Below are 26238 nucleotides of genomic sequence, written 5' to 3' on the forward strand. Positions count from 1 at the left end.
ATTTCTGGAAAGAGATGAGGGCTGGCCTACTGCCTCGGTGTTTTGTTTTGCTCATATATTTAAGTTTTACTCTTTGCCCACTTATAAGTGTATCTAATGCCAATGGATAAACAGAACAGAGAGTATTAAAGGTGGCAGCCTGCACAGTGGAAGGCAGGTGCTTCGGGGCCGACTGACTTGGATTTGAATCCTGACCCTGCCACCTATTCCCCAATAAATCTAAACCTCTATAAACCTCAAGGCCCAAACTTGCAAAAAGAGGGTTATCTATCTTTGCCTCACAGGATTGTCATAAGGATTAAATAAGAAAATATGTGGCACTCGGGGCGCCTGGGTGGCACGGTCGGTTAAGCGTCCGACTTCAGCCAGGTCACGATCTCGCGGTCCGTGAGTTCGAGCCCCGCGTCAGGCTCTGGGCTGATGGCTCAGAGCCTGGAGCCTGTTTCCGATTCTGTGTCTCCCTCTCTCTCTGCCCCTCCCCCATTCATGCTCTGTCTCTCTCTGTCCCAAAAATAAATAAACATTGAAAAAAAATTAAAAAAAAAAAAAGAAAATATGTGGCACTATAGGGGCACCCCATCATTCTTAATTTTTCTTTCATCTTAGAGGAAGTCAAAGGAACACGTATCCTAGGCACCTGTGAAAGGTCGGTTTTTACAGTCCTGAATTGGGCTCCAACTTGCCTAACATGAAGGCAAAGAGAATACAGAAACATTGTGGAAATGACCCTTCTTGCTTAGGTCCTCTACAATAAAAGCAACTAACTTCTAGTGAACATTTTTTAGGACCAGCTCCATGCTAAACACCTGACTTACATATTTACAACTCCTTTGGTCCTCACAATAATCCTGCTGGGCTCTACCATAATATCCCTTCCAGCAAAGAAGAAACTATGACTTGAAGAGGTAAAATAAAAACACAAAGCTAACAACTAGTAGAGCAAGAACTAAAACCTAAGCGTCTTATTCTCAAACTTACACTTTTAGACCTCACACTACCATCTAATATAACACAGTATGTCAACTATATACCTCAATAATAAAAATTAAAAACAAAAAAAAACCTTTACATTACCATGTCTCACACTTAAGCCAGTGGGTTGGTGCCTTCAGCCTGTGTAAAATACCCATAAACTCTCCAACCACCCCATACATCCAGGGTTGCCCACTGAAGGAAAGCATGTGGTGCTTCACACAGCACTCACCTGGACCAGGTAATCCCTAGGTAAGAGAGGGAGACGGACATGTTCCATCAGTTTTGCCATGTGCTCTAAACGGGTTTCCTTCTCATAATTGATCCATGAAATCACTGCTTCAAACACCTATGAAGATAATCAACACAAGTAACTGTAGCAGAGACAACAGCTCTCAAACAATTTCTTCAACTTGAAAAAAAAAGTCCAAATCATCTACAAAGTGGTTAACCTAAGGTTCACTATTTAAAATAAAACAAAAATGGAAAGATTTTGTTTACTAGCTGACATCAAAGTGATATCACACACACACGTTATAATAAACCTGCTACCCCAAATACAGAATCATCAAGGTTCGTTGCAAAATAAAAATCCAGTTCCAATGGCTATTTAAAGATAGAAATCCATAGTAACTCTGGACCAAATTTTATAAAGACTGCTTAAGAAAACCAGAAGCCTTGGGGGCAATGCCATCACGCCCCTCACACCCTATCTTCCTTTATCTCCCATATTCACTTAATGCAGACTAGAAACAGTAAGAATACATTTGCCAAAAGTTGGCTGTAATGGTGAGGATGACAGTGAATGACAGAGAATTTCTGTCAAAAATTTCTCCTTGGTTTAACCTCTCCCTTAAGGAGAGATTTCATTTTTATATAAATGAAAATTGGGCTTGGAACCAAAAAGGAGGCTCTCCTATTTGGATGTTCACCTTCCTCAAAAATAAGTCCAAAATCAAATCCTACACCACCATACACACACAGACAGATAAAATTCAATGTTGATAAGGCTGCGGGGAAACCGGCACTATTTCTGGAAACTTAATTAACACAGCTTTTTAAGAGGGGAAGGAAGAATTTGGCAATATCACTCAAAGACTTAAATGTGCACACTCTTTGACCTAGAAATAACACTTCTAGGGATCCAGCCTACAAAAATACCCACAAAAGTGGGGCAAGCATGTGTTCCAGGATGTTTGCCACGGCATTTCTGTAATAAAATAAAAAAGGAAACAACCTAAAGCTCACTAATGGAGAAATTATTTAACTAGTATACATACTATCGGATATTTTCAGCTGGTAAAAAGAATAAAACAAAACACCTTCTTACACCAGAAACCAAGAAAGTGCTCAAAGATTACGATGGACATGTCAAATGGACATAAAGCCAACAGATGAGGCTTTCATTGTCAACGTTTGGGATAATATAAACATCAAAGAGAATAATGAAGAAATCAGATTAATGCTTCTTGCTGAGGTGGCGAGGGAGAATCCCTGGGAAGGTGCCAAAGGAAATTTGGCAGGGAGGGTAATGGATACATTCTGTATCTCGATAGGGTGGGAGTTACATGTACATATGCATTTGTGAAAACTAATTAAACTGTATACTTAATACCTATAAATTTCACTGTAAGTCATAACTCAATTTAAAATATTCTCAGTTAAAACAAAAAGACAGGGCGCCTGGGTGGCTCAGTTGGTTGAGTGTCTGACTTCAGTTCAGGTCACGATCTCACGGTTTGTGGGTTCGAGCCCCGCGTCGGGCTCTGTACTGACAATTCAGAGCCTGGAACCTGCTTTGGATTCTGTGTCTCCTCTCTCTCTGCCCCTCCCCTGCTCATGCTCTGTCTCTCTCTGTCTCTCAAAAATAAATAAATGTAAAATAAAAAAAAAATTTTAAGAGAAAAACAGTAATGGGTCATAACATAATGAACAAAAAGGAATCCATGAGTCCCATAAGGATACTTTAAAAAATGTGGAAGGGCTCTTCTTCACAGACAAATGCCAGCTAATAAAGGTAGAAGGAATGACAAAAACATTACTTTGCAACCACCAATTAATAACTGATAGAGCAGAGCTCACCAGTAGATGCTCGAATCACTGTGCAAAAAACTGCTGGGGAACACGACACAGTTTTCAAAGTATCACCTCGCTGATTACTTACTCATTACATGGGGTAGGGGCAGCCTCAAATGGGGAAATTTGACAGATAAGTGATCTAAGTTAGCACCAACAATAACAGGACGAACTTACATCACATTCTTGATCGTGATTTAATGGCAAGGATACAGCAGATACAGCATCCGCTAGAGTAGTCTCTTCCTAAAATGTTTAACCTGAATCTTAATAGCAAGGAAACAATCAGATCAGATAATTCCATGTTTGGAACATTCTGCAATATAGCTGGCCTGGATTCTTCAAAACCATTAATATTATGAAAGACAAAAAAAAAGAGGGAGATAGTTCTAGATTAAGTGGATTTAAAGTCTTGAAAACTAAATGTAATGCATGATCCTTGATTGGATCATGGATTTAAAAGGAACAATCTATAAAGGACTGTCTTGAGACTGCTAGAAAATGTGAATGCTGACTAGGTATTAGCTAACATCACTGTATTAGTGTTGAATTTCTTTGGTATGATAATGGTTTTATGGCTAAAAAAGACAATTTCCTTGTTCTTAGGAGGTGCATACTCAAATACCAGAGGGGAAATTCTACAATGTCTGCAATTTATTGTCAAATGGTTCAGCAGAATAAAAGATTAAATATGTAGAGAGAAAAGACAAATGAAGCAAAAAGTTAACTGGTGAATCTAAGTAAAGAGTATATGAATGTACACACTTTCAAACTTTAATATAGGTCTGAAATTTTTCAAAATAAAAAGCGGAGGGGAAAGGAAAAGAAATTCTAAGGGAAAAGGAAAAATATGACAAAATTTACAATGTGGCATAAAGTTGAAATGGAAACTAACTCACAGAAAAAAATTCTCTAATATTTCTAACTCTGACAATATTTCTGTGTATTAATATGTTAATGATGCTTTGAACCTATTTCCTAAATATATACTTAAGTCAGGGTGGGTATACTCAAAACAGGCAAAGAATCGATCAGAAAGGGAACGGAAGGAAAGCTAAATGAAAATGGAACAGAAAGAAAAGGACAGTATGTGCATACAGTCTGCTCTCATTTCTGTAAAATATAACCTATATGTGCACAAACATAAACATACATACCATGGAAATCCTCCCTGTCTGGTTCATTTTTTAAAATTAAATCTGAGAGAGTTTTATCCCCCACCCTGATAGCATCAGTTTGTGACAGATCACTCTATATTACTCCAAATAGCCTTTAAATCCATGAGAAGACGGACCTTGTCTTTTCAATGGCAAATAATACACACTCAAATATTTTTTTAATGAATGAATGGACACATGAGTTTAGAATAAGCATGTGAGAAGCCAGTGGGAACTGTCCTGGCTGGAGCAGAGAGCAGGGCTGGGTAAGAAGGGACTGGAATCGGGGCAGGGATGACAGAGCCAGGCCAGGGACCAAAAAAAGCTGGAGAAGTCTGGCGGATGAGGTGGCGGGCAACCACAGTTCCGTTCTGCCTTGCGTTGTGGTTATCCAACTTTCTTCTACTCCGCTTTACTAGACTGTGAGCTCTTGCAAGGTGAGACATGTCCCTCCCTGCTCAGTCTGCAACTCCTGCTGCCCAGCACAATGCCAGGCACAGAGCAGGTGGCCAGCTGACAAAGCTCAGCGGAAGAATGCACTGCCGGTCTTAGAGTGGGTGGGATTTATTCACCATGCCCTTCCCTATCAACCACCTTAGTCTTCGTCATAAAAGCTAAAAAGCAAGCTGAGTCTAATGGAGTCGATATTAACCTTATCTTTATTTTTGGCTTGACTTGTCTAACTGGTTCCACTTAGTTGCACTGTTTACCTACTCAGCTGTGAAAGCCACAGCACTGGGCAACAACAGTGACCTTCTTGGCGGCTAGAGAAGGCCATGTGTTTTTTTCAAAGAGACTTTATGCTTAGAAAATAAGTAAGCAAATCAACTTCCAATTAGCTTTAGCCTTTAATGTGCCTAAAATCATTCCCAACAGGCCCTCCTGTCAAGGGACTGGCAACAGGAAACAGCAGCAGGAGTCAGTATTCACCATGTGCGAGGCTCTGTACCACACTCTTCATGGACAACGTGACCCTGGACTCTCCTGAGAGCCCAACGGGCAGACACTCTTACCCCTTATTAAATGACTCGCCCAAGTCCAGGGCCACAAAGCAGCAGGGCTGGGGTCCACACGAACCCAATGCCAGTGCTCGTTCTCTTACTTACTGTTCTCAGTTGCCTCTCACAGGCCTACTGCAGTGGCTGGCAGACTACAGCCCACAGGCCACATTCAGCCTGCCACCTGCTTTCATAAATAAAATTTTACTGGAGCACAGCCCCACTCACTCGTTTACATATTGTCTGTGGCTGCTTTCACACTGTAACAGCAGAGTTGAGACTCTATGGCCCACAAAGCCTAAAATATTTACTATCTGGTGCTTTATAGGAAAATGGTGTCAATCCCTGGTCTAGGAAACCTAAGCAGAGACCCTGTGGCTTCAAACACAGGACAGAGTGATGTCTACACAGATGAAAATATTTTTTATGGATCCCAGGATGAAATAATCAGCTGCCACGCTTAGGGTTTTACTTTTAAACAAACAAAAACAAAACAAAAAGAGCATCATTTCCTCACTGCTTCATATTCCAAAACCAATCTCTTGAGTGCTACAAGGTTGCTGGGTCAAAAAAAGATGTAAAAAGTCAAATTTCATAGTCCTTGGCTCCCCACACTTCCAACGTAAGCACAAGCCTTGGCCGGAACACCAGATGAAACTGACCCTCTATCCCCGCCCCCAGTGATGCAGGCAGCCATGCCATACCGGACCTGCACGCTGTGAGTGGGGAGCACAGGGGCACTTAACAGTCATTTTCAAAATGTGTTCTGAGAGTCAAGAAATGGGGACTCAAGTTAAAAATAGGCAGGACAGTGACTTGGCAAGTAAAAAGGTCCAGTTGAGAGTGACTCACAGCAAAGCATAGGATGGAGGAAAAGAAGCCAATTTTGACAAGATCAGGGAAGAAAACAGGTTTTCTCACATGGACTTAATTTGCTACTTAAGATTTAAGAGAGGCTAATTTTAATAACAACTAATAACAACAGGCACAGTGCTACGCATTTTGCATGCATGATCTCATTTAACCCACCCCAAATCCTGTGAAATAGGTTATCACTGTTCACATTTTACAGATGAGGAAACAGCCTCAGAAAGGTTAGTGTCCAAGGTCACAGTGCCAGGAAGTAGTGGATCTGGGATGTGAACTCACCTCCAAATGCAAAAACCCAAGGTCTAACATTATGTAATATTGCATCTCAGAGGCACAATTAGTTGGAAAACCTGGGCAGACCACTGAGTTGGGAAGTATGTTCCTCAACCCATAATCGTAATTACACCTGCCACGTGCTCCTAGGACATTCCTCCCTAGATACTCTTCTTTCTCAGAGAAAGAGCCAATAGCATTTGCTGAATTCACTGTCATGATTTTCAATCAAGAAGACAGCACTTCTAGACACAAGAATGATTTCTGTCAGATTTCGGATGGTTCTTAAACTAAAGCTTAACAGGACTTAATGTGAACCATACTCTGGCCTTGCTGTCACATGCCACACCAGGGACAGTCAGGAGCAGTGGTACAATGGAGCTGGAGCTCACCATGCATGTTTCTTCCCATCTTGGTGTTTAGTGACATTACACCAGTAGTTTGAAATCAGCCTTGAGGGAAATATTTACACCATAGAAATTAGCAAATGAATCAGCAAACAAATCAGGGCTTTCAGATTTTTTTTTTTTTTTTTTTGAGAGCGAGTTGTTAAAACATTTACCAGCATACCACTGGCTGGGCGATTTCCTGGTCGGAAGGCTCCCCAGACTCTAGAAAAGCTACTCAGTTGCACTCATCTTTCTGACAGTCCCATCATCTTCAGGTTTTATAGGGCACTTCACAGCTCCTTCTGGTTGTTTCATTTCAGACCTGCAAGGGCCCTGGGAGGCAGCTAGAGTCACTCATAAAAGAGAAAAATGAGGCAGAGAGTGGGGAAGTGGTTTGCCCAAACATTACCCAGTGAATTGGTGATAGGGCAGCGATGAGAACCACTGGCTTTCAATCAACACTTTGACAGCACATTCGTCCATAACACATTTCATAGTTTGTACCTGTATATTCATTTCTGTACATATTTGATAAAATCTATTTCTGTACATTTTTTATAAAATCTGTCTCCCTCATGTGATTTTTTAAGTTCCACAAAGGCAGGGACCTTATGCCGATCTGTTCACCAGTGTCTCTTGTGTGAGTAACGCACTATGTGCCACATAAAAAGCACTCAATAAATATTTACTGAGAGAATGAATTAGTCAAAGTAGGAATGGCTGGGTATATGGTTCTCTTACTGTAGCAGCACACTGCAAAATATCTGACTTCATACAAACAACAAAAAATGATGGTACAACTAAAACAGTGATATCACCTTTTGCTGTGAAGTTGTTCAGCCTTCCACTCCTGCCTACAGCCAGGATAAAGATATGCAGTCTGACTTTGCACAGGAGAAGGAGAAGGACTGAAGCACAATGGTTTGACAGAAACGCCTGCAAGCTGAAAGATGACTTTGTGGCATTAATCTTACAAATGAATGGAGCATGACAGAGGGATGGAGAATGCCTTGCAGTCAATATGGTAGATAGAGCAGAGTTGGAAGGAATCTTTCCCTACAGCTCCAAACACACAAAAGTGACATATTACAAAAATAATAAAGCAAGTCAAAAGCAAGAGGGAAATGCCTGAGTGCCTTAAATCAGAAAGAATTCCAGTCTAGCAGCTGAATGGAAGCTGAGGCCAAAATGGCTCACAGGCCTGGACGATTCAGACATGGACTTGAATGGTTCAGAACTGGTTTCTATCAGGTAGACTGTCGAGGCCACAGGCTCCTTATGGACAGTGTCACCCCACCCGCAGTCCCATGGACCAGCACTAGATGAACTCCACCCATCTGCTATGGCAAGGGGGGAAGGAAGCTCACCATCTCCTGTCAGCTGGGAAGTTAAAAACCATGTCTTCAAGAAATGAGAACCCCAAGCTCACACTGCATACAGATATGTGGTCTGAAGTGACATTATCCAGATGGTACAGGGGATACTCAAGACAAAAAGGAATACAGAAACAGTTTCCAGGAGCACCTGGGTGGCTCAGTCAGTTAAGCCTCCAACTTCCGCTCAGGTCATGATCTCACAGTTCGTGAGTTTGAGCCCCGTGTTGGGCTCTGTGCTGACAACTCAGTCTGCTTTGGATTCTGTGTCTCCCTCTCTCTCTCTGCCCTTATTCCGCTGATGCTCTATCTCTCTTCCAAAAATAAATAAACATTAAAAAAATTTTTTTAGAAAGAAAGAGAGAAAGAAAGGAAGGAAGGAAGAAAGAAGAAAAGAAAGAAAGAGAAAGAAAAAAGAGTTTTCAAACCAGTTAACCTGCCCTAGAGGGGAATCTTCACACCCAGACTCCTATGGATAAAACATCCTCTGAAGATGGCCTCACAATAAAAAATTATACATCACTAACGAGAAGAACTGCAAAAAGGAAAATCAACGGATATAATAAATCATTGGATATTTGGGGCAACCAAAGAAAACTGGCTTCGAGATTGACCATGCAATGCAGTCCTCAGAATACTAGGGGCAGGAGACATTCTGCAGTAAAGGAGGTTCTGGGACCAAATGAGTCTGGAGAACACATCATACACACCTACAAATCTCCTTCAGAGATTTACAAAGCTCATTAACATGTTAAAGCTCTGACAGGTCCTTCACTTTCTTAACCTGGTTCCTGTGTTTTGCCACTGTCTCCTAAATGTATCAGACCTGAGAACTTTTTTTTTTTTTACCTAAATACCTACAAACATCTCACAACACGGCAGTTTTACAGCACGTAGGTGGTAACCTAGAGAAGAAAGTCATTACCCCCTAAGCTTTCCATTTCCAGCCTCATCTCCCACTACCTCCCCCAAAGACCCTAGACTCTCACCACACAGGTTACTTTTCCCCCAAGAAGAACAAAGCATTCCAAACTTCCACATCTGTATTCCTGTAATCCCTTCAATCTGAATGGCTTCCTAAAATCCCACTCTCATTCTCCAAGTTTTACCTCCAATATTGTCTTTTTTATGATGTTTTCCACACCTAACAATGTGGAATAAAACACTCCAGGGTGCTTTCCTTGAACTCTGATTTCAGGTAACAACTTCTCTCAGCCACATAAGGATACATGTTTTGTATCCAAACTGCGAGCTCTTAAACAGTCCTAAGTGTCACTCACCCTCTGTCTCCCTGTCGGGGTAGACAGGCATTAATAAAGAGTAGGGCCATGGGAGGCAGACACAGTTAGCTTCAAATCACAAAGCTATTTTTTTTTAAGTTTATTTATTTATTGTGAAAGAGAGAGAAAGAAGCAGAGAGAGAGGGAGAGTCAGAGAATCCCAGGCAGGCTCCACACTGTCAGTGTAGAGCCTGACGCAGGGCTCAAGCCCACAAACCATGAGATCGTGATCTGAGCCAAAATCAAGAGTCAGACACTCAACTGACTGAGCCACCCAGGCGCCTCTCAAATCACAAGACTATTTATTGTTAACATGCCTTAGTTTCCTCCTCTGCAAAATGGAGACAATAGTCTCTGCCTTGGGAGTTAGTGGGAGAAGCAGATATGATGTGCTGAACATTATGCCAGGCAAAAGAAGTCACAAGCAAAGCATACATTCACCAGCATTCCATTTATATAAAGTTCAAAAACTGGTAAAACTGATCCATGAGAAGTCAAAATAGTAGTTATGTTTCTCGGGGTGGGGGGCAGTGTTTCCTGATCTGCATGCTAGTTAGGTGGGTATTTCACTTTTGTAAAAAGTTGAGCTGTGTGCTTCTCATTTGGTCGTGTCTCTGTGAACTTACTTCAATACAAACATCACTTTGAAAAAAAAAAATAATGCGTGAAATGCACCTGGAGAACAGTGGGCAGTCAAGGTAGATTTAGGACCATAGTGCTGTGGTATTCTGCTCATAGGTGTTCACTGAATTGCACTTTCCAAGGAGAACAGTAAAAGGAGTAATGCCAGGACCAGGCCAGATGGTTGCATGCAGGCTGAGAAGCTGGCAACTCTTAACTGCTGACCTCATAGTAAGGCGGGGGCGGGGCAAGGGGGGCTTCCAACAGCTCAGGCTCGGCAGCAGGATGCACCTGCTCAATCACTGGATAATATCTGGGCAGCAAGCATTCAAGTCCAACTTACTGGCCAAGGAGCTCCAGCCTGCATCCTCCACCTACCACTGGCTGGAGAGGCTAGGTGTTCAGGCAGGAGCGTGTGCAACAGCAATGATCCTGGGAGACATGGGCCCAATCACTTTCAGAAGATACCAGAATTTGGCTTCTGATCAGTTTTAGGACACAACAGCACATTAAATATGTGATCTCATGGAGAGAACCTAAGCTATAGTTCTCATAATACATACTTGACACTAATTCTTTAAGAGGCCTAACCAATTTCTTCCTGACCTGTATCTAAACTGTGGGCCATTTCCCTGAAAACTCCACTAGTGTTCCTTACGAAGGCACTGGAATTCTTGAGAAGTAGAAATATATTTACCAGCTAAGAAAGCAAAGATTCAGAAAAGTCCACTAACTAGCAATTTGGTGGAAAACTGCGCTAGAACTCGAAAGTCATCTCTCTTCTCCTTAGAGTGGGTCTGTCCTGGAAGGTTGCTTACCTGGGTCACAGAAGCTGCCCATGGTGACAGCCGGACTCTGGGTCTCAACGGGGAATACAATAAACGGACTATCTGCTCACAGGCTGAGCTCTGACCCCTGACACCGCCATGTGGAAGCAACAGGTGACTGTGCGGGGTGTACTCCTGGGTGCCTTCACGCTATCTTGGTGGGGAGTCGGGGGGAGGGAGGGAGGTGGGAGGGGTTCCACCCAAAGAACTTGTGATTTTGTAACTCCTACCAGATCCTTTTGTCTTCCCTCAAATAACAGGAATTTCCAAAACTACATGAAGGAAAAACAGGAGAGAAAATGGCAAAGATCCATGTATCCTCTGACCTCTCTTGTTCTCACATTTGTCCCTCTTCTCTGGAAAAATATGAAAATTATTCCTATAACCTTGGCTGGCTCAGGGCAGTGTCCAGCTCCAGTATGCCTTTTCATTCCCTCAGGGAGTGTCTGCTTAGCACCTCCACAGTGCCTCTGGTGGTTCTGTGACACAGAGATGGCTGAGGTAGCCCTGCAGCCCTCAAGGAGTTTGAGGCTAGAGGAGGAGAAAGGCATGAGCAGGCACAAGTGATGTAGGAGGAAGAATGGTATGTGAGCCCTAGGAGAAGGCCAGAGAGGGCCAAGGGGCCTGGGAATGCCTGGAAGCAAGAGGCAACTCCATTCTCAGCCCCTGTTACGTACCAAGCTCCAGATCACACAACCACCCAGACCATTATGGGTCCTGGGAAGAGCCTCCCCTTGAGAAAGGCCCCAGTCCACAGTGAGCAGCAGCAGCAGTAGTAGCAGGAGTAACAGTATAGCGGCAATAATAATAGCAGCAATAATCATATCTTACAGGAATGAACACTTCCTGTGGGCTGAGAACTTTTCACGTGGCATCTGATTTCATTCTCAGAACAACTCTAGAAGATACTATACTATCATTACCCCCTCTTATAGGTGAGAAGACTAAGACATAGAGAAGATCTTTTACTCATTCCTCCAACAAAATGTTTTTGTTTATGTGTCTACAGTGAACCCAATACTACACTGGCAGTGACCATAAGACAGAAAATCCGTACCTGTAAATGGTACATACATCCTGGTGGGAGGCAGATAACTTGCCCAAAGTCACTCAGCTTGTTAGAGCCATGGCAGCAGGATTGGAACCCAGCCACTCTGACTGCAAAACCTGTACTTTCAAACTCCCGACAAGCAAACTGACCAGATTTAGCCACAGTCCCTTATAATCATCATTATTAAAACACCACATTCACCCTACTTTAAGATAGTTTTTTTGCATTTTAATATTTGAAATCCGGCTGCCTTTTTTTTTTTTTCATTTTTTTTTTCAACGTTTATTTATTTTTGGGACAGAGAGAGACAGAGCATGAACGGGGGAGGGGCAGAGAGAGAGGGAGACACAGAATCGGAAACAGGCTCCAGGCTCTGAGCCATCAGCCCAGAGCCGGACGCGGGGCTCGAACTCACGGACCACGAGATCGTGACCTGGCTGAAGTCGGACGCTTAACCGACTACGCCACCCAGGCGCCCCCCGGCTGCCTTTTTTAATATATGCTGAAAGAACCCTGTGGGCTGTAGGCAAAGAAGTCATAATATAGCTGATTTGCTGTTCAAGCACGGATTCAGCTGAATACAGGTTATTTTCGTTACTAGTGCAATTCAGTTTTCTGCAAGTGTTAACATTAAACACAGTTGAATTTTAGCTTAAATTAAGATCCCTGATAATATTTCAAATATATTCCAATAAGTTCACTATAATTTGATATTGAAAGAAAAAGTTATTGCACATGCAAGACATTGCATATTATGAAAAGTAACTAAAGGAAGTAGAAATCACCAAATTTCCTGGAGATCACAGAATTTTCAAACCCTAAAGAGCTCACATTCAAACAACAAACATCTAATTGTCAAAACTTCCAGCTATTTAACTTCTAACAATATGTAATCAATTAAGGTAAAATGAAACTATGGGTTTCACCAAAGAGAAATCTCAGGCCAAATCCCACTGCTCTATGATAAGCCTCAAAATTATACTGTCAACCTTGGGAGTGCCTGGCTGGCTCAGTTTGTGGAGTGTGCAACTCCTGACATTGGGGTAGTGAGTTCAAGGCCTATGTTGGGTGGAAAGATGACTTAAAAATAAAACATAAAAAAATAAATAAACTGCCAGCCTAAAATGTACCAAATGGGGGCACCTGGGTGGCTCAGTCAGTTAAGCATCCGTCTCTTGATTTTGGCTCAGGTCATGATTTCACTGTTCATGAGTTCGAGCTCAGTGCCGGGGTGGACAGCGTAGAGCCTGCTTAGGATTCTCTCTCTGCCCCTTCCCTGCTCATGCATGCGATCTCTCTCTCTCCCTCTCTCTCAAAATAAATAAACAAACATTTAAAAAATAAAAATAAAAGGTACCAAAGGAATCAAGATCATCAGCAATCCACTTTATGAAAAGCAGCACATAACTCTGAAGTTACATATAACTTCTGAGAACCAAATATAATACACAACTTCATTAATGTGAAAAATAATACCCATACTCCAAACTCTAATACACAGAACAAGCAACTCATCATATGTAGGCATATGAATGAATGAGAGCCACAATGTTTTAAGTATGTAGATTTAATGCCATGCTTCTTTGCTTCTGGAAAGATACATTTAACTCCATGGCTTATTTTACCATAATCAGTGGCAAAACTGATACCATTACCATTGTCAATGGTGCCTCAAAACAAAAGACTATGCTAATTACACTGATAGTCACCATTTATGTACCTGTCAAACAATATACTTGACTTTTTTTTATCTGTGATCCTCATAACTCTATAAGGGAGGTACTCTTACTATTCCCATTTTACATGTAAGGAAATTAAAATTCAAAGAGACCAGTGACTTCTGAAAATCACAGAGCCAGTAAGCATCAAGTCGAACACAGAACCAGGTATGCCTAAGTCCAAAGCCCAACTGGTTTCCAGGGCACTAAAAAGCCTGGCCCCACTGACAACCCACCTCTACCACCACCCTGGCACTTAACAAGGATAGATAAGCTCTCACCTGAAGAAAGCTTACTATGATCTAGAGCAGGATGGATGGGCCAGCCGGAGCTAAAGTGGCAGGGTACCTCCCCTCTCAAGCCAAATACTCCCAGGTTGATTCAAATCCTGCTGCTTATATGGCTATTTAAATTTTCTCAGACTATACCTAAGGATATACGCAAGCAGAGCCCAAACTGACCAACTGCACCGACAACCACATGGTCAGTCAACTAACTAGTTCATTCCATCAAATTGTGCCAATTGAGTAGTACAATCCAGAGAAGACATTAAACAGGCTTGGCAAGAAGTCTTTGCTGCTGAGGCTGGGGCGAGAGGTGCTCACCGGCTGGCCAGAGGCATTCTTTACGCTAAAGGTGATATTTTACATCAGTTAATGGAAACAGAAGCCTCACTGAGCCTAAGGGAGAGTCCAGCTTGTTGTGCCTTCTGGAAATCTCTCTGAAGTCTTCGGGCAGCCCATGGATTCAGTAAACAACTGCTTTTCTTCTTGATCTAACTTTTGCAGGACAACAGGCTGGGGCTTATGATTCCACCCCATTCTCTGGACACATGCCCCTTGGATATTCATCTCCAGTGTAAAATCCTTTGCAAGAACTTTTCCTTAAATATTTTCCTCAGAAAAGGATTTCAAGCTTGGATACTATGAATGGACTAAGACAATCCAAGAAACATTTATTGAGCATCTCTGAGGATGCAGAGGAGAATAAGATGTGGTTGCTACCATCTAGAAAATTACAGTTGAATGAAGGAGGTAAGATGGGCTCAGAACTAATTACAATTAAAAGCAGAACAAGGTGAGTGTTATCCAGGAACACAGAAGAGAAAGGAATTAATTCCAGATGCGTGGTCCATAATAAAATCAGCTAACAGTGAATGAGCACCTACTAGGTCCCAGGTATGATACCAGACATTTTACACACCCTATCCCACTTAATCCCCACAATCACCCTGTGGAATACGCTCTATTACTACACTCACTCTCTATGTGAGTAAACAGATGAAGAAGCAAAGTATCTCACCCAAGGTCACCAACTAGTTTGTAAATACTAGCAATGAGATTTGGACCTTACTGGCCAACACCAAAGTTCACGTTATTTTCAGTACAGTAGACTACATCTCCTGCAGTAAAGTTCTTCCTGGTAGAAATAGAATGGGAACTGGTTTGGAATTCACCCAGGTGAAGACCGAAGGGGAGAATAGTCCAAGCAGAGGGTCAGTGAGAGAGAAGGCCTAGAGGTAGAATAGATCCGCAGTCACGGTGCAGCTAAATCTGTGGGCAGAAGTTAAGCCTGCAGCACAAAGGAAGTGGTGCATGGTTGGTGAGTTAGGGAACTAGGTATCAAGAGACTTAGGGTCTAGTTTTGCAATGGCCACTGACTGCATGATCCCCAGCAGATCCTATTCCCTTTCTGGGCCTCAGTTTCCTCATCAGTAAAAGTTTCAATCCCCTATTAGATGTTCCCCAAAGGCCTGCTCTGGCGTAAATGCTCAATGATGCTCCCAAGAAGCCAGGTGAAACAGTGGTTAAGACCAGGTGACTGGGAGACCCCAACTCTGCAGTGACCAGCTGAGTGAACTCAGACAAGCTAATTAATTCCTCCAAGTTAATCTTCCTCATCTGTAATGTGGGGGCTATAGCAATGCCTGCTTCATAGGTTGTAGTGAAGGCTGAGAGAACTACAGAGAATAAGGCACTTAGCAGAGTGTGTAGGAAACTCTAAACATCAAGTTAATGGAGGCAGATTTGTCACCATCATCATCACCACTGTTATTTCTTTCTCAAAGTGTCCAGACACCAAAGGTAGTAGTCATGGGCCAGAAGGCCTTTTTCTAATTATTTAAAAGGACAAAAAATAAGATCCTTTTTTGCCACTGAAGACGAAAAAAATATCTCACCAAACCACAACTCCCTCCCACAACGGCCTCATGCGTGAGGCTCCTGTTTCACCAAAGGCCCATGCCATACCTTCTCCTCTGAAGAAACGGTCAGCTTGTCACTGGATATCAAGCTGCACACCTGGTCCAGACTGAGGCTAAGAAATTCTTCCCCCAGCATCACCTCTGGAAAGTGCTGCTCTGTTCCAAAAAAAACACAAAAAACAAAAAACAAAAAACAAAAAAACAAAACACACACACCACACACACACAAAAAAACAAAAACAAAAACAAAACAGAAGTTCAGAAAACAAAGTTACAACACTCTTCCTGCCCTTCCATGAACCACGGCCATGGCAATCTGTGAAATTCAGAATGGAGTCCTGGGGACTCTGGGGGTGGGCATGAGGAATAAGGACACACAGAGAAAGACAGTACCTCCTGGCTGAAGGGAAACTAGCCTCTTAATGTGGCAGCAAAGACATCCCTCTGTATGATCCTCCCTCCCAAACATTGCCATAGATGAAAATGGGGCAGAGAGACGTTAGGTTATATTTTCTTCCATGCTCCATGAGATTAATAATGGTGTTGCAGAAAAGCTTCACTGGGACCTGCCTACTTAATTGAGCTCATTTGCCCTCAAGGCCCAAGCTGGCAGATTTGCACACTGTGCCCCCTGCAGCTCAGCCAAACAAAAGTGGGTCAAAACTGCTGTGTGGCTGGAAGTCTCTGGAGGTTCTGGTACGAAGCCAACATTTCAAGGCTGGCAGAAGGCATCATCCTTCATGTCCCAAGTCAAGCCTACTACAGTCTCTGATTCACAAGGAGGCCTGACTCAGCATCTGTCCTGACATGTTGCCCCCCACCACCAGGAGGAACAGTCTGTGACAGGCAGGCCAGTGGAGACCATTAAGATAGAGGAGAATTTGGGAACAGCTAGAATGAGACAAAACACACAGGCCAGATGTCCATGCAGGGAAAATGCCAAGGACAATTCCTACCCTGAGATTTGCCCAGGCTACCATCCTGCTATTAGAGAGACAGTAAAATGTCAGCATAAGAGTGTGCACTTCAGAAGGAAGGAACCTAGATTTGAATTCTGACTTTTCCATTTGCAAACTGTGTTCCTGAGCCAACAGCATCACCATGCTAGGTCTCACTATCCCTCTGTAGAATGGGGACACGACAGCTTGTTTTGCCTCCCTCCTGTGCTGTGATGGGAAAGGAAGTATCAAAGTATTTTTGCAAGCTCTGCCAAGGTAAAGTGGCCCATGAGCTGACAATTCCTGGTGCAGCAGGTTCTGGAATTGGGCCCTTTGGCAATTGCCCCAGGCTGGCCTCCATTCTCAGTCCTCTAGGGGTTCTACCCCATTGCCCCAAGGAGTATCTGCACTCCCTGCCCTCCGGGCCCTCTTCTTTCTCTGCTGGCCTCTCTCTAGCCTTGTAGCTTCTTGGATAAATCTATATGGCCATACCTCCCTGTTCCCATAGAGGGCTACCCACCCTTGGTTTTGCTAGCCCCTCTAGTGAGGTTCAGAGTCCCTCCATCCCTGGGAAGCAACCCTGCTGCAGCCATATAATGAAAAGGAAATCAGAGCATGCTAAGCTCTGTTCTTACATTCATCACCTTCTCAAAAGCAAACAAAGAAAGGGCACCTGAGTGGTGCAGTCAGTTAAGCATCCAACTCTTGATTTCAGCTCAGGTCACAGTCTCAAGGTTCGTGGATTTGAGCCCTGCATGGGGCTCCATGCTGACAGTGCAGAGCCTTCTTGGGACTCTCTCTTTCTCTCTCTCTCTTTCTCCCTCTCTCTCTCCCCTTCCTGAGCACTCTCTGTCAAAATAAATAAACTTAAAAAAATTTTTTTAAGCCAAACAAGGAAGATTTACATAATTTCTTACAAAAATCATTTTAAACTTTAAGTTGAAATACTTTCGGACCCAAAGAATTCCCACATACCCTTCATCCAGAGCCTCCAAATGTCCATATTTTACTCTCAGACATCCAGTTATAAACCATCTTGTCTATCTTTCACTGGACAAAGGGGCTCCCCACTTGTTCCCTACCAGCCTAATGTATCACTGAGCCTATAGTTAAAGCTCGTCCATCATGAAGCTCAGGAATGTTTGGACATGACAAAATAAATTTAAAAGGCAGATCCTTTACGAAGAGAAGCAAATGCCATAAAGTGAGAAGAATCTTGTCTTCCTTCTCCATATGTCAACAGGAAACAGCCTTTAGTTAAAGCTTAGATTTTAGGTTAGACATTCAAAAGACTTCCCTAACTGTGGGAATATTTAAGACTACATGGCACTATTTTTAAAGCATTCATTCCTCAAGATTTTTAAATAAAAGCAAGTGAACAATCTCCTTTGGATGGTGGGAATTAGTTCTTGGCCTTGAGGCCTGAGAAAGCAACAGGATTCTCCCTACAGGCCCTTTCTGATCCAAGAAGTCTTTGGACCAGAGACCTCCATCTGTTGGCAACAGCAAGAAATAGTGGAGAGAAAAAGCAGTCACCACACTAAAATAAAATGCAGGACATCTAGACTCTGTGGATCAGCCAAGGCTGAGCTCAGCAGGAGAGTTCAGGCAACCCAGCACCACATCCCTGTGGCCCAGAGCCACACACAGCCTTTCTACCTTTATCTTTGGCTGACCAAAACCCTGACATTTGGAGGAGAGAAAAGAAGAAAGAGAACAGGAGGAGGTAAGAAGTTAAAATCTGGGGTGTGAAAAGTACTTCCTCATAGCTCATAAAGCCGAAAGTAGATGCGCCTGCATTTTGAAAAGGAAGAAGATGAAGTGCAGCGATGTGTATTCTAGGTGGCTTGGTGAACAATGCAGAAATTCTAAAAGATCAATCAAGGCAGCAAACAGCCCCCACACTTCCCATCTGTCACCCTCTGGGGCACTGCAGAATTTGAATCTAGGTCCCTTCATTCTGAAGTGGGCTGCTGCTTGGCCCATCTGGAACCTCCCACTGAAACCCCTCCAGAAATCCTCCCACCAGAAGCAGCAGCTGGTAGGGAGAGGGTAGCAGCTCCCCACCCAAGGCTGGGACCCTGGGACCCAGGAGACTTGCAGGGCATGAGCAGGAAAACACAGAGAAAGGAAGCAAAGAGGGAAAGTTCTTCCCTTCCCCTTCTGTCTAAGGAGACAGGGTTGAGTCCCCAGAGCCTGGGGATCAAACCCCCCCCCCCCCCCGCCTTTCTGTTAGCAACACACAAGAAACCATAAGATAGAACAGCAGGAACAGGGTGCTCCGTCCAACTTGACTTCCTGGGAGACAGAAGCTCCCCAGCAGACTTTGTATTCAAATCAGCCCTCTCCCCAGCTGCTTCCCAGAAAGAAACACCTCTGCTCCCAGAAGGTACCTCCTATGAGAATCTTCTACCTTTAACACTTGTTTGTTTGTGGATTCTTTGTTTGCTTTGCCTTGCTGTATTAAAGGAGAACATAGTCAAGAATCTTGGCTAAGAATGACAAGGCCTGGGTATAAGTCTTAACTCCACCTCTTATTATCACTTCTTTCTAGGCTTTTGCTTCATCATCCATTAAATGGGACTATAATAGCTGACTTATGTCTCAAGGTTGTTTTGAAGCTAGGAGACAATAATATGGTTATTACTATGGTTAATAATTCTTAACCATCCTTTTTGAGATGAAGGATGAACATTGTATCAGCCCACATTTCTACTTCGCAAAGTCCAGTTCTGTGGGCAGCTCTGCTCTCCAACAGAGAAGCTTTTCCTCCATTATCAGAGACATCCCTTGGGACTGCAGGTCCTGTCTGTGAACCACCAAAGTCCTTAGAGACCCACTTTAATTCCATCAAGTTCAACAAACTTTCTATTGATATGTTATTCAATTTCTTTAAGCCTACAGTTTTCTCATCTTTTAAAAGGGGCTAATAATACTACCTATCTCACAAAGGTATATGGGCGTTAAATAAGCAAATATAGGTAACTCACATTGACTGAAATCCTTGCAAGTGGTCCATAGCTGTTAATGTATAATGTGCCAGATGCAGTGTTTCTTCAGAAATGAAGAAAGCGGGGGCGCCTGGGTGGCTCAGTCGGTTAAGCATCCGACTTCGGCTCAGGTCACGATCTCACGGTCCGTGAGTTCGAGCCCCGCGTCGGGCTCTGTGCTGACAGCTCAGGGCCTGGAGCCTGCTTCAGATTCTGTGTCTCCCTCTCTCTCTGACCCTCCCCCGTTCATGCTTTGTCTCTCTCTGTCTCAAAAATAAATAAACATTTAAAAAAAATTTTTTTTAAAAAATGAAGAAAGCGGAGCCGATGCCTACAAGGAGCCTACTGGCTTCTAAGAGGGGTAAGACAAGACATCAGTAACTCCAACCCCAAGTCCATACGGCCATGACTGGGAGAAGCACTCGAAATACAAATAACAGCATGGAAGCAGGAAAATTCAGACCATGTGTAGACAACGGCAATAGCTCAGGCTAGCTGGAGCCGAGGCTATATCTTCACTCATCTAACACATGTTTACAGAACAAGTACAAAGTATGAAAAACTGTGCCAGACCCCAGGAGATGCAGTAGAGAGGCAGTCAGACTAGAACTTGGGGGGACAGGTGGGGTATGCAGGGAGTGTGGGCTAGCCCCTCGAAGGTGAACTCTCCAATAATCAACTCTAACTCTTCTAGTCTTTTTGCTTATGTTTCCTTAAAGAGAAGTAGAAACAGAGAGGGGGTAAAAAAGTTCTTTTGGTTAACATTCCTAATTAACCAGCCTTTACCATAAGTGACAAACACTGTAAGTTGCAAGTTTGATTTAATGAAACACAGTATGCCTGTTCCTGTATATTTGGATGAGAAATTATGGAAAAGTGAAGGCACACCAGAGAATTTCAACTCCTTTCCCCACCAAGCAACACACACATATCTTCCCAAAGCTGAAAGCATGAGAAAAGACTTGTTCTGGGCACAAAGTTGGATCTTTTCAAGGAAGCAGGAGAAAGTTGAGGGCATTTCCTAATAGTAGCTAACATTGTGCTAGGCATTTTACATATATTGTGGCACTTACTTCTCCCAAAAGCCCTGCCAAAGTATCAATATTCACATTTTACAAATAAAGAGATAGAAGCTCAAGAAGTTATTTAGTCATGTGCTTACGATCACACAGCAGTAAGTGGTAGAGCCAGGTTTTGAAACCAAGGCTGTATGATTACAACAGCAAACATTCTTCGTCCCCACGATCGTAATAATTTGTCCTAAGCAGGCCGCTGTAGTAACATTCAATATTGACGTTGGAGCACCCTAAGAATCTGTCTTAGGGTTACTACCGCAGAGAGACAAAGAGAATATGAATCTAAAGACCTTTCTTTAAAAACAACCTTAGGAGAGGCGTGTTCTGAACATTCTGGCATCATTCCTGGATTCAAATCTCAGACCTAACCCTTGAATTGAGATTCTTCCCTAATCCGCCTACCCACCACCAGGCTAGATGAAGTGAGAGTCTTCTGTGTTTCCAAAGCCCCCAAAACAGAAAATAAAAATTATCATACCCCTAATAGACCCGTTGTATCGTCTGACGTCTTTCTTTCATACTGGGACTGTGCATCCCATGAGGGCAGGGTCTACCTTGTTTGAGTTTGCCTTGTTTGAAACTGAATTCTCAGTGTCAAGCACATCTGCATATATTGTGCTTCCCTACCCATTCTTCAGGATCGACTGCCTAGGGCTTGCGCAACCTCCCAAGTTAATTCCAAACCCATTCCAACCTTTTGATGGGATGAAATTAACCTTTAATCAGGTTCATCTAAACTACAAGCCCAGAACAAATGGAACTGAAAATCCATCTATGACTTCTCTGACCTGCAGAGATGAAATAAACCCCATTATTCCAGGCCCAGCAGCCCCAGGGAACAGGCATGAGTAACTCTGACCTGAACCACTGGTCATACCCTCCCATCCCCACCCCCCAAGAAAAGACTGGTTGACACAGGTGAACACACAAACAGGATCAAAACATTTTATCAGGGTAAAACAACAAAACAGAACTGCTTTACATCTCTCTCTCCCCTACTGCCCTATTTTTTGGAGGGCGGAAGTAAGCTTTCCTGAATCAGGATTTGGCTTTCAAGGCCCACAGTTTTAGCAAAGTACAAAAATTTAAAGCATTCCTTTCTTTAATTTTTGTAATTCTTTACTGTGGAATAGCTCAGAATGTCACTTCTGTTTTAAATAACAGAATTGATAACTGAGCAAGGAAATGTAATTTGGATTATCAATGTAATTTGGATTATCAAATTCTTGCTTTAATAAAAATTCCTTAAATAGTGAAAAAAGAAAGAGATCTACCTTAACCATCTCCCACAAGGATCATGACCACCAGCCCTCAGACTCTAAATATCAATACTTCTCCCCTCCTTTCCCCATTGACTTCATTCTAGATACATGTGTTATCTCTCCCCCTTTCTAATATGCATGTGCACACACACACACACACACACACACACACACACACACACACCAAGAAGCTACATGAAAAATGCCCATTTATCAGTGTTATTGATTCAACATCAGAATTCCCTGTTACCTAGAGCATAGAAGGATAGGGAGAGTTTCCTAAAAGAAACTTCTTCTCCAAAATGAGACATCTAGCAACAAAAACCACCTGCATCTTACACTACTGCTTCATTTGCCCCCCTCAAGTTAGCACAGAAAATTGGGGAGGCAGGAGTGAGACAAGCGTGATGGGCAGCGAGGCTGGACTGGGTGGATGTGAAAATAACTTGGGCTCAGAGCACAGGCTCCCGCATCAGACAGCCTCACTATGAATCCTGGCACTGTCACTTACGATGTGATCTTGGCCAAGATCACTAAACCTTTCTGGAGTGTCAGCTTCTTCATGTATAAATCGGAAAAATGGAAACTACCTCTCGTGGCCACGTGGCCAAAATGAAGTCATGCCTGGGAAACATGTAGCACCATGCCTGGCATCTAGCAAATGTTCAGCAAAATGGTAAAACCTCCTACGGTTACCATTACCACCATTGTCATCATTTCATGATGCCAAGTTGGAGGCAGCAATTCCAAAGACAACCCTCGCTGAGTCAGAGGTTCATGTTTTTTAAGTGATTTGTCAATGTTTTTTTTTTTTTTTGGTTGCCCTTAATTTAGTCACTTTGTTCCATGATCTCAAGTGACTCAGTCAAAAGAAGGCTATTTCTCTCCATGAACACGTGAAATCTGATGGCTTTTCCATCCCATGGCTGAAGGACTATAGCTCAGCTTTGGCAGACTGATGTAAACAACATGTCCAAGGAATTTTAATTGGCATTTCATTAATGGGGTCCCATTAACATCCCTCCCAACCAGCTCTGCTGATGGCCCAGTACCTGGCTGCCCAATTATCAAGCAACAGAGTCCCAATAAACCAGGGCCCTGGCCAACGAGGTTAAAGATTAAGCAGCCCTGGAAACAATAATGATGGCTAAGAAACAAGCTGCACCAAACACCAGGGTCCCTTTCTCAGCTGCTAGCTACCCATCAGCTGGGGGCAAGGGTCAAAGCAGTCAGCTTCTAAATTGGGGGACAACCCTCCCCCACCCCAGAATCAAATATCACAGCCAAAATCTGGGGACATAACCTGGAGGGGGAAAGTGGACCTGGAGGAAGCAGGGGGGACTGCCACAGAAGGAAGAGACAGGGCCATTCCAAACAGGAAGCCAATCAGGCAGCTGGGGGGAGAGAGGTGATCCCCCTCTCAGAGCTATACTGTATCTGCCTCTTGGTGCCTTCACCAGAGGGCTCAAGACTTATCAGAGGCAAGAGCTCCCCTTAAAAATACTTTCATTTTTTGGAGAGCAATTGGGCAATATCTATCAATTTTTTTAACGCACACTCTCTTTGAGCTACTTTATGCACTTAGATGATACTCTATAGGGACAACCTCACTATTGCTTACACACTAACAGTTGTACTCCAAAATAGCAGGTATAAGAATCCTCACTCAAGCATTGTATATGAAAGAAAAAACAAATAACATTAATATGGATTGGTTAAATAAGTTGTAGTCCATCCATATGATGCAGCAGAGAAAAGCAACAAGATGTAGCCATGCACAAGGGTCCGGAAAGAACTCCAAGATTTTGTATAAGTCAAGAAAAAGTACAATGAGTACAGAACACATCTATTTAGGTATGTTAGAAAGCAATATATATATATATATATATATATATATATATATATATATATATTTATTTATTTATTTATTTTCCATACAATTACCCAAGATCGTTGTTCCCTTCAGAGTCAGGGATCAGTGCCCTTCATAGACAGGGCATGAGATAAATGGACTTTGTGTTTTGTAACTTTGTGTACTGATTGAATTTTTTTATGAATATAAGTTGAATTTTATCGAATAAATTCATTTCAATAATAATGGTATAGCAATGTTCCTGCTAACATGAAAGGCTGTTTGGAACGTACTACAAAGGGGTTTTTTAAACTGGAAAACATACATATGCAATGAAAAAGATGGAGAAAGCTCTATGTCAGGGTGCTGACTGTGGTCCTCTCTGGGTAGAATTGTGTTGCTTTGCCTGCTCTTTCTGCCTATCTGATTTTCCTTTAATGATCAGGGGTGGTTTTCTACTAAGACAGCAGTAACAAGAGCAATAACAACAGCAAAAGAAAGTTTGTGTTGGAGAAAAGAAAAGAATAGAATTCAGAGGTAAAACTGGGGGTCATGAACAAGTGCAGGCAGAGGCCAGCTAGCCAGAGACTAGGGAGGGCATGGGAAGCAGGACATACCTGCCTGTGTATCTGGATAAAGAGAAACCAAAATCAGAAGCTCTGGAAGTGGTCCTCTCTCTCAAGTAGCAGCCATGGTGCTGATCTGAGGAGACTCATCTCTCCACCAGGACCCAGATGAAAGGCCCTGTTACTATAGATCATGAGATGGGTGGGGAGGCTCTGAAGTACAGCCCCTGTGGCGGTGCCTACTTCTGCAGGAGGCTCTCCTCCCTGTCCTCCCATGCCCAAAGCCATCCTGGAAGAGAGCAGGATGTACTACCCCCATCACGGAAAGGGAAAAAAGGCCTAGGGTCACTCAGCTCCAAGGGATGGCTGGTCTGATCCCTAGTTTTGAACTGGATGGTCTCCTTGTAGTTTCTTGGTTTAAAACACCTCCTAATGAAAGGCATGGGGTAGGCAAGCCTGTGACCACAAGGGCTGATACTGCCTGCCCCTTGTATGTGACCCTGCTTGGTGCCCACTTACAGTGGGATGGGGACAAGACATCAGCTTTGTCTCAAGAGGCATTGATGGCAGAGAATGCCAGGTTCCGTCTAAAATCAGGAGGTACAAGAACAAAGAAACAAAGCACACTCACATCAGTGGGTAGGTATGAGGGATTAAGTGTGGATCATCATTTCACACACGCTTCTCAAAACACTTCACAATCTTACCTTCATATTTCTTCTAAAATCTTTCCGTTGAGGTCTTATCAACCTCTGCATTACCATGGCTTCCCTGCTGTGCATGGCTGAGGCCTACAGAAAAACTACGAGCAAGAGATGGTCACAGGTTCCACACAAGGCTCCACAGGGAGGAAACTCTCAGCCTCAAGTGACACTAACAGTGACAGGAAAAGTAGGAGGACTCACATGAGCAATGAGGGGGCAGCCTAACAGCGAAGAGAAGATGTCTACATCTCACTTCTCCACCCAAAGATGACTAAACACCCTGAGTCTAGCAGAGAAGCTGGTCATCTGTCTACATGGTCTGTCTACATGGTGACTACATGGCAGTCTTCCAGGCTCACATTTCCAATGAAAAACATCAACTCTAGGTACCAACACTCATCAGTTACCAATCCACAGGCCCACCTATGTCCAAATGGAGCCTGGAGCCAAAGAATGTAGTAGTTATAAACACTGGCTCTTGAGTCAATGCTATGGGGTTTGAACCCTGCCTCTGTCTCTACCAGCTGTGTGACACCAACTAATTTCTTCACTTCTCTGTGCCTTAGTTTCCTTAGCTATTTCATGCATTAAATGAGATGATGTACATAAAATACTTAGCATAGGATGTGACCCAAAGTGGCAGCTCAATAAATGCCAACTAAAAATAATTCAACAGGACATCTATATACACATCTGTGTGCACAAACACCCACAACGCTGACAGAAGCCAATCACCATGACAGCATCAGGATGAAGGACTATCAAGACAACACTGTGTTCCAACAGCATACTCCCCATCCTCCCACAAGTGTCTGTCACCATCAGACAGTGAAAGGACCACTGGGGGAAGACACAATTTGTGAATGTGGGGGAAAGAACCAAGGAACTTGTCAAAGTTGGGGGTTAAATACACAACCCAAACTTCAGAAAATTGTTGTCAGCTGACTACAAAACACAAAACTACACATACTTGCAAATGTTGTGCAGAAGGAGAAGGCTAGGGAGGGGAGACAAGGAAGAAAAAGAGAATTGCTGGCATGTA

The 26238-nt window shown here is 43.1% G+C and overlaps 1 protein-coding gene across 15 annotated transcripts in view; it reads right to left on the reverse strand.

The window, feature by feature from the left end:
- The window catches only part of KLHL3 (kelch like family member 3), a 283806-nt gene that overhangs the window by 34884 nt on the left and 222684 nt on the right, over nucleotides 1–26238 (reverse strand). For 14 of the 15 annotated variants that reach the window (XM_047851129.1, XM_047851125.1, XM_047851128.1 and 11 more), the window contains 2 exons: nucleotides 15855–15964; nucleotides 1205–1321 (listed from right to left, as the gene is read on the reverse strand). In XM_047851129.1, the coding sequence (XP_047707085.1) occupies nucleotides 1205–1321; nucleotides 15855–15964 (227 nt within the window). The remainder of the gene's footprint in view (nucleotides 1–1204; nucleotides 1322–15854; nucleotides 15965–26238) is intronic. The other variant, XM_047851148.1, reaches the window with a different exon arrangement.

This window comes from Prionailurus viverrinus, chromosome A1 (genome assembly GCF_022837055.1).
Source record: "Prionailurus viverrinus isolate Anna chromosome A1, UM_Priviv_1.0, whole genome shotgun sequence".
NCBI classification, from domain to species: Eukaryota; Metazoa; Chordata; class Mammalia; order Carnivora; family Felidae; genus Prionailurus; species Prionailurus viverrinus.